Below are 13,115 nucleotides of genomic sequence, written 5' to 3'. Positions count from 1 at the left end.
GAGTCAGAGACTCGTTCAATGATTCGAATGATCCGAAGACTCGAATGATCCGAAGACTCGAATGATTCAATGATTCAAATGATTAGAATCTTACAGGGATCCGGATCTTACAAGGATCCGTATCTTACAGAGATTCGAATCTTACAGAGAATATTACTGATACCATACTTTTATAAATAAATACATTAATAATGTTCACACTGCCCCCAGGATTTAGATTCCCCTAAGTTTGCCCCCCTTTACCTATAAGTGCACCTACAGTTAACTTTATTAAATTAATTAAATTAACCCTCAGTCATCAGCATAAAATTAACCCTTATACCCCATCAACCATAACTGCCCCTGAAATTAACCGTAAAGATCCCATTAACCATAACAGCCCCTGAAATTAACCCTAAAGACCCCATTAACCATAACGGCCCCTGAAATTAACCCTAAATACTCCATTAACCATAACTGCCTCTAAATTAATTGCATGTACTCCAGATAAATTATCTAATAAATTGGTATGGTTGATGGGGTCTTTAGTGTTAATTTAGGGGCAGTTATGCTTAATGGGGTGTTTAGGGTTAATTTAGGGGCAGTTATGCTTAATGGGGTCTTTAGTGTTAATTTAGGGGCAGTTATGCTTAATGAGGTGTTTAGGGTTAATTTGGGGGCAGTTATGCTTAATGGGGTCTTTAGTGTTAATTTAGGGGCAGTTATGCTTAATGAGGTGTTTAGGGTTAATTTGGGGGCAGTTATGCTTAATGGGGTGTTTAGGGTTAATTTAGGGGCAGCTATGCTTAATGGGGTCTTTAGTGTTAATTTAGGGGCAGTTATGCTTAATGGGGTGTTTAGGGTTAATTTGGGGCAGTTATGCTTAATGGGGTGTTAAGGGTTAATTTTAGGGGCAGTCATGGTTGATGGGGTGTTTAGGGTTAATTTAATGGTGAGGGTTAATTTAATTAATTTAATAAAGTTAGCTTAAGGTGCAGTTGCAGGTAAAGGGGAATGTAAATCCTGGGGGCAGTGATTATTAATGTATTATTTATAACAGTATGGTAATATTATCTGACTGATTCGAATCCCAATGAAGGCAGAGAGTCGTTCAAAGATCCGGATCTTACAGTGATCCGGATCTTACAGTGATCCGGATCCCTGTAAGATTCGGATCTTTGAACGACTCTCTGCCTTCATTGACATCACTGGAGGCAGGGGGGAGGATTCATAATGAAAGGGGCGGGGCCAATCATTAGTGTGCCTGCACGGAGTTACTGGAAAACAGTAACTCCTGTGAGTCACACTGAGTGATCCGAAGATTCGGATCATGAATCGGATCATTTCAGTGAACGAATCGAAATGATCCGATTCACTTTAATGATCCGAACTTCCCATCACTAACAGGATGCAGCACTTGGACGCTCTGGGTACTTGCAGTCTCTCACACTCACTCAGGAACATACAGCACAATGCTGTATTCTCTGCACATTTCTACTTTAACTTCAGTGTACTGCTTGGATGTCAGCAGCACACACACTAAAGGCAACAGGTTTACTTCAGGCCTGCTTACAGGGAGGGCAGTCTGTGTCTCTTCCTTCTTCACTCCCCTGCTTAGCTCTACTCTTCCAGAAGTTTCTTTCTAGATCCTCTCCTCTGATAGGCTGAGAAACATTTCCCTAGCTCAGGAAAACTGACATATGTCCCATAGAGATACTGATTGGCTCAAAGGAGACAAGTGACCTGGTGCTGGAAGGAAAGGTCAGTATCCATGACAACCCAGCAGCAATGTTATTAGACAGAATAACTGCACTGGGTTACACTAAGTTTAATGTCTGTACCAGCGACTTTGTTGGTCGCTGCCATGGACATTTAACTAACACAACGGGGAGACCAGCGGTGTCCCCGCTGTGTCAGTTAAATGTCAGTACCAGCGACTTTTAACTGTTGCAGCAGGGTCCCAGGTTTTTGTTTTTTTTCCTGCATAGCAACTAGTGGTAAGGGGCCGTGCGAGTGAGCCTATTGGTCGCTTGCACTGCCCTTTAACCTACGGATTTCTGCTCCCATTATCCAACGCAGCATCGCAGGGGTTAACGGGAGCGGAAATCAGGAGTTAAAAAGGCTGTGCGAGTGAGCCTATTGGTCACCTGCAGGGACTTCCTCTGGCATCAACCAACTGGTAACCCCCGACGGCGAATCTGCGGATTTCCGCTTCAATCAACTCCTGCAATGCCATGAAGATAAGGTAGGCTAGATGGGGAAGGGACCGGGGAGATTAGTAGACGAAGACGATCACGAAGATTCTTCATGTGTGTGTCTTCGTCTTCGCCTACGTTTTACCTGTATGTAGGTAGTGTGTATCGTGCATTGTAAACCCAATCCCAGTTTAACCCACCAAATAACGACACGGAGACCGAAATTGGATAAAGCAGGCCACAGCACAATTTTATTATAAAACCATAAAACACTGTGTTGGCCCAAAACACCATAAACCAATAAGAATAATATACAATACCGATAAATAATAAATACAAATATACAAATATACATAACACATTACCGTAACATATTCAAAACATAACCAACACAGGAACCGAATTAACCCCGTCCTTGCCGGCCTCTCACACTGCACAATCCAGACCACAGGTACTCACCTCCCCCCTCGTCCAAACAAAATTGACAGCTACCTTTCGCTGTCCCACCACCAATGCTAACCACCAGCCGTCCAACAAGCTCGGTGGGCACGTCCAATAAAACACCAGAGGTTAGGGGAGGATTGAGCCTTCCATTACACCAGCATCCAAACTCCATCACTTACCAAAACCAGACCGGCAAGGACACACAAACCGCCAGCTGTGACAAAAGAAAGAAAGTTAGTACACAAGAAATAGGGAGGGAGGGTGGGTGGGAAGCAGGTAAGACTGTTGGCCGTGTCTGTAAAAAAGGACAGTGACCGGGGTCACCCAGAGGGCACCTTATATCACCTAGGGTCTCCCACCCCTCAATTAACATCCCCCAATCAAAACACGGACATGCCCTGAGCATGCACTAACCCACACACATACATGCTCCCTGTCCATTTAGCTACGCTGATTCCCAGGGGCCTGGCACTGTATTCTCTTCTACGTTTGTTCGTTTTCATGTTCGCCCAAAGACGAATGCACAAGTCTACCTATAACACACTCTTTCATGGACACTCCACCTACTCCACAGTATACTGCACAGAGAAATGACCCCCCTCCCCTCACTCTCCCCTTTCTTTCTGTCAGCGTGTTCTCTGCAGATGCACAGAAAGATCAAAGGGCAACAGATATGATGGAGATAGTGAGTTTAACAGGGAGGGGGGAGAAGGATGATGTGGGGAACATGCACAAAGAGGACTAGAGGGACAAGGACAGGGGCACAGAGTGAGATAGCAGGGAAATAGACTAGATCGGAGGACAGGAAAGTGGGCACAAATGAAAAAAACCCTCTGAATTTTGTCCGAACCGAAGGGGGAGGAAACAATGTGTTGTCCAAAATGATTTTGAGCCTCGTGCACAAGTCAACTTTTCTATAGTAACATTGCACATTATGCAATTTAAAGGTCTTGCTACCTTTTAGAACATGATGGTGTTTTTCCTAAGGCTTATGTAATTTTTTTTTATGGATCTACTGGGTATTGTTTACCAGCCAATATTTTTACCAAATTAGAGAACAGCAATGTTCACAAAGTTTACATGAATTACCATTTACTGGTACAACTTTTTTCCTATAGGGTCATCTTATATTCAGGCTTTTTCTTTTTTTCATAAACTAATATTCAGATTTTGGGGGGTCGTCTTATAATCAGGGTCATCTTATAATTGAGCAAATACGGTATATATGTATGTGTAGACTAAGGAGACTAAGGACAGGGATTACTGGGTCCAATGAGACCAAGATAAACTTATTTGGTTCAGAGGGTGTCAAGCGTGTAGTTTTGCAGCAGTTGAGGCTAACATTTGGTAATCAAAGTGATGTTTCTCATGGTTTTCAACGTCTCAGCTTTTAACAAAGCACCTTTCGGCGTGAAACAAGTTAAGCAGGTTCAGTTCATTGCGGTATCAGCGGTTTCCACCGTCTGGTATGTTTATTATTGTGTTTTTGGAATTTGTATCACTACCGAACTACAGACCTGAATATTGATCTATAACAACTTTTGATGAAATACCACTTGTTCATCACTTCTTTGAAGGAGTGCCAGCGCCACATTTCACGCTTGAAGTTTATCTCTTTAATGTATGGCTGGCTCACCAAGTGGTGTTAAGAAACTTTAAGTGTATCTGTCTAAGGGACTCCAGAGAAACCATGGTGTATTTAAGTGCTTACTCATAAAATGATGAGGTCTTATGAGTAAACTACAGATTAAGGGGCAAAAGGGTAAATCTTGTGCTTGTTTGGCGCCCATTACTTTGTTCCTGTACGGGCTTTTGCACTATTGATGTTCCCACTGTTGGATTGCAAATAAAAATTACGAGGAATTAAAGAGTGCCTGTCGTATGCCTTTTTTGGCAGATTCATTACAAGCAAATTGTGCAGGCAAATAGAGCAAAGGTATCATGTATTATAATTAACAGTGGGCAAAAAAGTAATGATTCCTAGAGATATCTCCAATGCTTTCGCAGATTACTATAGTAAATTATATAATTTAAGACAGGGGTGTCCAAGTTTTTTTTTCTACAGTGGGCCACTTCATCAGAATTGTATACGTGCGAGGGCCGCACTCATTTTTCACTTGAAGAAAATATGGCCTTTAATAACATATGCAGATTAAAATAAAGTAAATGACACAAAACCTTTACTTTTCCTCTCACTGATTTCTGGGCCTAGAAAGTTTTGTGACTACAAATTCAGGATTCTGGATAAGCAAAAATTAAATAGCAATCATACTCCTATCATACCCAGGCAACCAGTAAATGCTGGAACCTGTTAGCAATCACGCTCCTAACTGTAACGGCCGGGAATGGTCAGGATCAGTAACTGAGGATCCACAGTGCAGAACCCAGACACGAACCAGAACAGGCGTCTGGGACACGGGTATAGCAGTCCACAAACAAAGCCGAGGTCGAGGATTGGAGAAGTCAGGATAGCCATGAGACGTAGCCGAGGTCAGAACCAGAACAAACAGGATAACTGAGAAGCACGAGCAGAGCCCAGAGAACAAGCAATGAATCTCTTTGACAGGCAGCCAGTGGACAGCTAAGGAGCCCTAAAATAGGCCCCAGGCAGATAATCCCGCCCCAAGCCAAGTGCACAAATAGATGGAGAAATGGCCTGCACATGCATATACTGCCACAGGAGTAAATGGTCGGCTATCATTGGAGTGGCCTGCGCATGCGCAGGGTCCGACGGCATCTGCGGGAGGTTGCCGTAGCCATAGGTAAGGTGGTTACACTATCATGCCAAGTCAGCCACTACATGCTGAAACCTGGCTAGCTGCCCCCCCTTGTGTATTGATGCTGCCAGCAGTATGGGGTCTGCACATCACTTACAGCCACCCTGTACCATGCCCCCCCGACTTACAAATCCATGCTATCACACACACACACTCATTCATATACCCATTCATTCACAGATTCATTCCCTCAATCACACATACTCATTCAAACAAAAATATATGGCAGTTATCACAAATGTTTGATTACATTTGTTGGTGCCAAAGGTGGTACTATCAGTTATTAGGTTTAAGGGGGCAATTTAAGTTTTAATTAGCTCTTTAACTTTAATAAATGAAATGATCATTTAAAAGCTGAATTTTGTGTTTACTCATGTTGTCTCATATTTAGATTATTTGGACATTTAAATATTGCAAATAAGAAAAAATAGAAGAAATTGGGAAGGGGCAAATATTTTTTAAAAACCCTGTATAAAGTAAGCCCACTGATACCTTCAGTATTTGGACAGAGGAAGAAATCAAAGATAGGAAGGTGTGGTGTAGCAATGGGGTATTTGGTCCAGGATCCCTACTGGCAGTGTAATTTATGCATTTGCTTACACTGCACAACATCAATTCAGTACCAGTTTTGCTGGGTGATGTACATGCCTGGGAACTTTCTAAATGAGCTGATCCTGAGATCTTAAGATATTAACATTTTAATAGCCCAGCATGAAGACTGAATGTAGTAACTTGCCAAATGTGTTAACCAAATTACTCTAATACTAGTCTTCATGGAAACCTTGACATTATATAGAAACACTTAAATCAGTTACCTGCATTCAATCAAAGATATCAATCATAACATACCCTGGGAATCTGCCCCTGAGACACTATAGTTGGGACAGAAACCCTGAGAGTTCCCAGGTTTAATAATGTTGGGGCCCATATGGGGGTCCTCTTGATATAAGGGACACTTCTGATGTCGCAGGGATATTTGTAGAGACACGTGTATGTATTTATGTGACTATGCCTATTAAACATATCTGTGTATGTCAATGTGTATGCATGTATGTGTAACAATTCAAGGATAGGAGCAGCTTCAATGAAAAATGTAAATATGTTATATTGTCTCATATTATGGGTACTTGTTACATCCATGCTCACACACATTTACAAATATTCATCCATGCTTATGTACATCCATGGTCACCCACAAACATGTACACATCCATGTTCACACACTTGCACATACAAATCCATGCTCAGACATACACACCTATACTCACACACACACATGTTTACGTTTGGACATTCAGTCGCCATTTTCCTGGGCATGATACTGCCTGGAGTTTTCCAATCAGGGAGTGAATTGTGCTGTTCTACATTCCAGAATTGTAGAAAAGAAACGTAGTGATCCAACTGAGCAGGCAATGACTTGCTAATATACTGTGTATCTATCTATTCCAAAATGTTATATATTTTTGACCATGCAGTATTCAGAGCTACTTATGTTTGACACAAGCACCAACAGCACAACAGTGATAGACAGCAGCCCTTCTTTCATCTGGAAAAACCACAAACTTCCCAGTGATGTTCCTGGCAGTGGTGAGTCTCACAGTTCTCATGTATTTTGAAATGCATATTCAACGTGTTCACTTACATTGTTCCTTTGTAGAACAATTTTGCAGCTCAATACAGAAGTTTTCAGTTGCTTAAGGCAATCTGCAAAAACATTTGTAGAATACCAGTACATAGAAAATATCTTAATATTTAAATTCCACTTTTATTTTTTTAATAACTAAATCCATTTTTCCTTCTTTCCTGTTTCTGGTAAACGCCATTTAGACCTATAAAGCTACACAATGTAAAAGAGGAGAGAGATTTGTTAAGTAAAAGACCCATAGGATTCCCTCTTATAGTTATGTTGCTTTATGGTTTAACTTAACAGGTATCGGTTTGTCATAGTCTGTTAATTCTAGTCTTGTCATACACCTTGAATATATGCATTGTAAGAAGTGCTACATAAATTGTTGGCGCTATGTAGATAAAAGATAATAATATTATTATTATTATTATTATTATTAACAGGTCTATAATTTGCAGACTGAGAAAGTACTGTATATTATACTGTATAATATAATAGTTCATCTGATCAAAGGGATTTATAATATTTTGCATTTCCTTTTGTGCATCTTTGTACACATTTTCACATTTCACATTTTCACATTTTGTATAGTTGTCATGCTGTGTTTTATTAAAGTTAATGTAAATATATTATGGTTGGACATTCATGTATCACCAGCAGCACAGGTGACCCTGGTACTGATTGAGAAATTATTGCAGTGTATCCTTTGTTTGTTTTTCAGGACCTCATATCTTGACAATAGCAATATTTACTCTCACAATAGCTGTTATACTTGTGCTGATCATTGCACTACTTGTATTCAGGTAAGTCTCTTACACAGTTCCAATATGAAAAGGATCTGAAGCACATGCTCTTTAGGCTTTATTTTTCAGGACCAGGGTTATTTTACACTGTGGGACCAGGTGCTGTGAAAAAGCAAACACATAGTTCCGTTTTTTAATGATAATGGCATGTTTATAAGGGAAAACAAGCTAAGCAATCCCACCTGGCCTTATGTGAAAAAGTTGTTGCTCCCTTAGTTACTAAATCAGTCAATTAAAATGTAATTGATTAATTGAGTTCAATTTCATTGGACACATGAGGCATGATTACTGCCAATCCTGTTGAATCTAAACATTAATTAAATACAGGGGTGTATCTAGAATATTTGTCACCTGGGGCGGATCCTATTGGCACTTTGCCCCCCAGGTACACACTAACGCTAACACACACATACTCATTAACACACACTTACAACCTCATGCTTACACACTTATGTAAAAGACTCATTGGCAGTTATCACAAGCGTTTGATTACCACTGGCAAGGGGCCACCACTTGCTTCTTTCTTTCTGTAGTGTAATTTATACATTTTCCTACACTGCACGGCATTAATTCAGTACTTGTTTTGCTGGGTGATGTGCATACCTGTGAACTTTCTAAATGGGCTGACCCTAAAATCTTGAAATATTAATCTTTTAAGAGCCTATCATGAATAGTAAATGCAGTGATCTTCGAAAGCAACCAAATTAATCAAAAGCAACTGAAATTAACCAAATAAATCTAATACCGGTCTTCATGAAAACCTTGACTTGACATTGTTTAATCCCTTCAGTCCCCTATGGTCATACCGGTATGTCCAGAAAACGCATTGCAACCAGTTTTCCCTCTAAGCTGTGCGCTTGTTCGCGCGCACATAACTTTTCGAGAGAGCGCACACGTCCTAAAATTGTGCGCACAGTACCTAACGGGTAGCTGGGGGGGCAGGCAGTCCGTCCAGGGTGACGCTGGCACTCTTCCAGAGACGGACAGTAATGTCCGCCGCTGGAGGAGCAAGCTCGGTTGGGGAGGATCTCCCTCCAACCGGCTTAAAATCAATCAAGGGAGCGGGAGGTCTGTTAATGCAGACCTCCGATCCTGCTCCCTTGCGATGCGCGCGGCAACTGATGCTGTGCGTCGGGATTTGAAATTATATCCCGGTGCGTCGGGATTTGAAATCATATCCCGGTGCGTCGGGATTTGAAATCATATCCCGGTGCGTCGGGATTTGAAATCATATCCCGGTGCGTCGGGATTTGAAATCATATCCCGGTGCGTCGGGATTTGAAATCATATCCCGGTGCACAGCACTGAAGCCACGCCCACCGTCTTTACTGCACCGGAAGGACAACCCCCACAGTGCAAACCTGGTGCTATGGAAAAGATATATAGATGATGTCCTCATCAAATGGAGAGGCACATTGGACGAACTTAACACATTTGTACAGTACGTCAACAATAACGACTATAACCTCAAATTCACCTCTAACATTCAAACAACACATATAGAATTTCTAGATGTGGAATTATTCACCGAGAATAACATCATTTGCTCTAGAAATTACACAAAACCCACAGACAAAAATGGCTACATAGAATATACAAGTTGCCACCATCCATTGTGGCTCAACAATATACCAAAAGGACAACTAATGAGAGTGAAACGCAATTGTTCAAAGCAGGAAGACTTTAACCTTAAAGCAGAAGAAATAACACAGAAGTTTCGAGAGAAAAACTATCCCTCCGAGAGGTTATATAGCAGCCTTCGGCAGGTACAACAGATAGATAGAAACCAGCTATTAGAGGGAAGGAAAAAAGATAGAAATGAAGAGGACAAGAAAGATTTCAGTTTTTCTTTTTTTACAAAATACAACTCACAAGCACACAAGATAAAAAGTATTATGGGAAACCATTGGCACATACTGAAGAACGATTGTGTTCTTGGGAAAATACTCCCAGAAAAACCCCAGATAATTTATAAAAAAGCAGACACTTTGAAAACCATGTTGGCCCCGAGTGTACTTCCTAAGATGACTAAACCACAAACAATTGGGAACTTCCTTGGCACAAAACCCAAAGGTTTCTTTACATGTGGACACTGTAAAATGTGTACCCATTTGCCCCAAAAAACTGACAGCTTTTTAGGGAATAACACGGGTATAACATATAACATCAAGCACTTCATCAACTGCAACTCAAAAAATGTTGTATACCTTTTAGAATGCCCTTGCGGGTTACAATACGTTGGAAGAACCATTCGACCTTTGAAAGAACGCATCCTGGAACATATAGGGAATATTAGGAACCAAAACACTAAACACAGGTTACCTAAACATTGCAACTCGTGTTCACGTTTCTCCCCAGAAACATTAAAAGTTATTGGCATAGATTGGGTACCCCCCAACTGGAGAGGAGGTAATAACGTGGAACATCTCTCTAAGAGAGAAACTGAATGGATTTTTAAATTAAAAACTTTTAAAAAAGGCGGCTTGAATCTGGAAATAGATATCTTGTCCTTTTTATAGCGACCTCCATTCCCTGCCCTTATTCCAGTCCTTTTTTAATTTGGGTGTCTTTCATATTTATAAACTCCCATACAAATCAATAAAGCAACATACATAAAAAGCAGACATAAAAATATATATAAATTTAAAGATTGCACTTACCTTTTTTATGGTGTCATCTTCCATGTTCTCACTTACCTTTTCCATGATGTGGGCACGACTAACTCAATAAACCTATATCGATCCTTTAGCATCTTACTTACCTTTTTTCCCTATTTGATCTATTTTTCTTCTGCTCATTTTATATGAATGATCATGGTATATATATACAGATGCCCATGTCCAAATCATAAATATATTTGATCTATTTTTTCCTTTGCTTCTTCCTATATGAATGATCATTGTATATACGTATAGATGTCCCCGGCCAAACTATTGATATACCAATTAATCTCATCTACCCTCTTTCAAAGAATGTTTATCCGTGGAATTAATCGTTCTATACATTTATGTTTTTAAATGTACACTATTGCCATACGTTTTTAATAGAATATATATAATCCACATAAATATCATCTCCTTTTATATTGTCCCCCAGTGATCTAAAACATAACAAACACCATCATGCCCATGAATTAAATCTTTATTTTTGTTCTTTTCGGGATATGTGATCCCTTACTTCGTATAGACGAAAGGAAACCTACACATCCGATATATAATCCGATCCCGACGAACGAAAGATCTAAGAGGGCGGATGAATGGGACACATTGCACGCACGCGGCAGAAGAAACACGCGACGACGTGCCGGGAAAGATGCACGACGCATGAAAGACGCACGGAACGAAGGAAACGCGGATGACGCGTCTGGGGGAACATAAAAACACGAACACCACTGGGTCACGGCTATACCTCCTGAGGAAGCCCTTGACCGGCGAAACGCATAGAGGACTGTTTACCTTGGACTATTTGATTTTTTATGACTTTTTACCTTTGCATATTTTATTGCTTTCAATTCATTTCGGACAGACTTTGTTAAACACTTATATAGTGTAGTTTGCCGATCAGTGAATTGTAAGGGCATAGCCCCAGATTAAATAACATTTTATTTTATTTTTTTCATACTGATCAACTCATGAATTACTGAACACACACCATTTATCACATTTTTAATAATTTAATATAATTGATTTACACAAGCATTTGCACTTTACAAACATCTATACTGAAACATCAAAGAAACATCTTTTTGGACCCTGGGGTCCAGTACAGCTACACCAGGAACTTCCTTTGGAGACCACCACCACTTCAGGACAACTAACCTGATGCGCTTGATATTCTACATCCAAATGTGAGTGTATTACTTCACTGCATACACACTGGTTTTAAAGATATTACCCTATTGGATATTTCTTGTCTTCCATGCACCTGAAGTCAAGGAACCAACACATATACTGAAGGGTGGTTTGATATACGCGCTAAAGATTGATGTATATTGTGAGTGCAACCATTGAAGTCTTGTGTTAGAACTCCAGGAAAATTTTTTACTGTATCACACTATTTTCTTCTTTTTGTTCTTTATTATTTTTTTTTTTTATATGAGAGATTCGCGATCGCGTGTTTTCAAGCGCCCCTAGACGGAAGTAAATTTTTGTAATGGTTGCCTAACAACAGAAGCTATGCAGTTTTTCCCAATAAAAAAAATAATTTTATATATATATATATATATATATATATATATATATATATATATAAATGCTCCCTGGATTTAATGCTGATTATTATTAAAGATGTAAAATCGGATTTAATGAGTATAAAACAACAAATATCTGAGCTTGAGATAAAACAGGCAGCAATATTAACATCTTCAGAGGGTATAGCTACTGCCCTAAAAATAACAGAAGAAGCTGCACGCTATAAAAGCGAATTAGTTAAATTCAAGAGACAAAAAAATGGAAAAAGTCAAGGCAGATTACCAAGAACATAGAGTCTATAAATGGTTATCAGGAGAGAGAGGAAAACCATTTAAACCACGTAGGAGAATTATAAAACCAAAAATATCCACAATTGATATTACATCGGCAGAATCAGCATCAGAAACAGAGCTAATTACTCCATATAGAAATAATTTTTTAGAGACATCGACAACAGGGATTCTGGAAGGTATACAGACCAGAAGTCAAAGAAAAGAAGACGACGTACGAGGAGAAGTCAGAGGACATCCAAACATCAGGGGCAAGGGACGCCCCCCACGCAGGAGATAATGCCTATATACAATCTCTCTAGTCGTGTCTTGGATAAGGAGGAACAGAACCTGTTGGCTAAGGGTCTTTCATTTGTTCCAACACGGAATATGAATACATTTGATCTTCAAGTGGAACTATATCAATTTGGTCGGACTATGAGGTTAAAATAATTTTTTTATACGAACAAGCAATGTAATCAACATCAAACAGAAACTATGGGAACAAGGTTTAAACCTAAGAGTATATTTGATCCACCCCCAACACAATCTAAAATTAAAACGTTCCTAAATACAGTAAAAGAGGAAGTAATTGAAAAAATACATACAACAGAATCATTCCAACATAATTTAACAAGAAAAGAATGAGTAGCACTAGACAATTTGAGAAAAGATGCTACCATAGTAATCCGCCCAGCGGATAAAGGAGGAGGTATTGTAATTCAAGATTATATAGATTATGCTACAGAAATAAGATCTCAATTATTAGACAAAACAACATATAAACAAATTCATGAGGATCCTACTAATAGTATAAGACACAAGTTAGAA

The 13,115-nt window shown here is 39.7% G+C and overlaps 1 protein-coding gene across 1 annotated transcript in view; it reads left to right on the top strand.

Annotated features, from left to right (window-relative positions):
• LOC149284413 (guanylyl cyclase C-like) overlaps positions 1-13,115 on the top strand; it is a 159,841-nt gene that overhangs the window by 61,250 nt on the left and 85,476 nt on the right. The window contains exons 11-12 of the mRNA XM_089496809.1: positions 6,871-6,982; positions 7,744-7,825. Coding sequence (XP_089352935.1) covers positions 6,871-6,982; positions 7,744-7,825 — 194 coding nt within the window. The remainder of the gene's footprint in view (positions 1-6,870; positions 6,983-7,743; positions 7,826-13,115) is intronic.

Source organism: Sceloporus occidentalis, unplaced genomic scaffold, assembly GCF_023333645.1.
Source record: "Sceloporus occidentalis isolate IW3139 unplaced genomic scaffold, rSceOcc1.0.p SCAF_94, whole genome shotgun sequence".
NCBI classification, from domain to species: domain Eukaryota; kingdom Metazoa; phylum Chordata; class Lepidosauria; order Squamata; family Phrynosomatidae; genus Sceloporus; species Sceloporus occidentalis.
The sequence above is the reverse complement of the archived record's forward strand: the minus strand, read 5'-3'. Positions and strand labels throughout refer to the sequence as shown.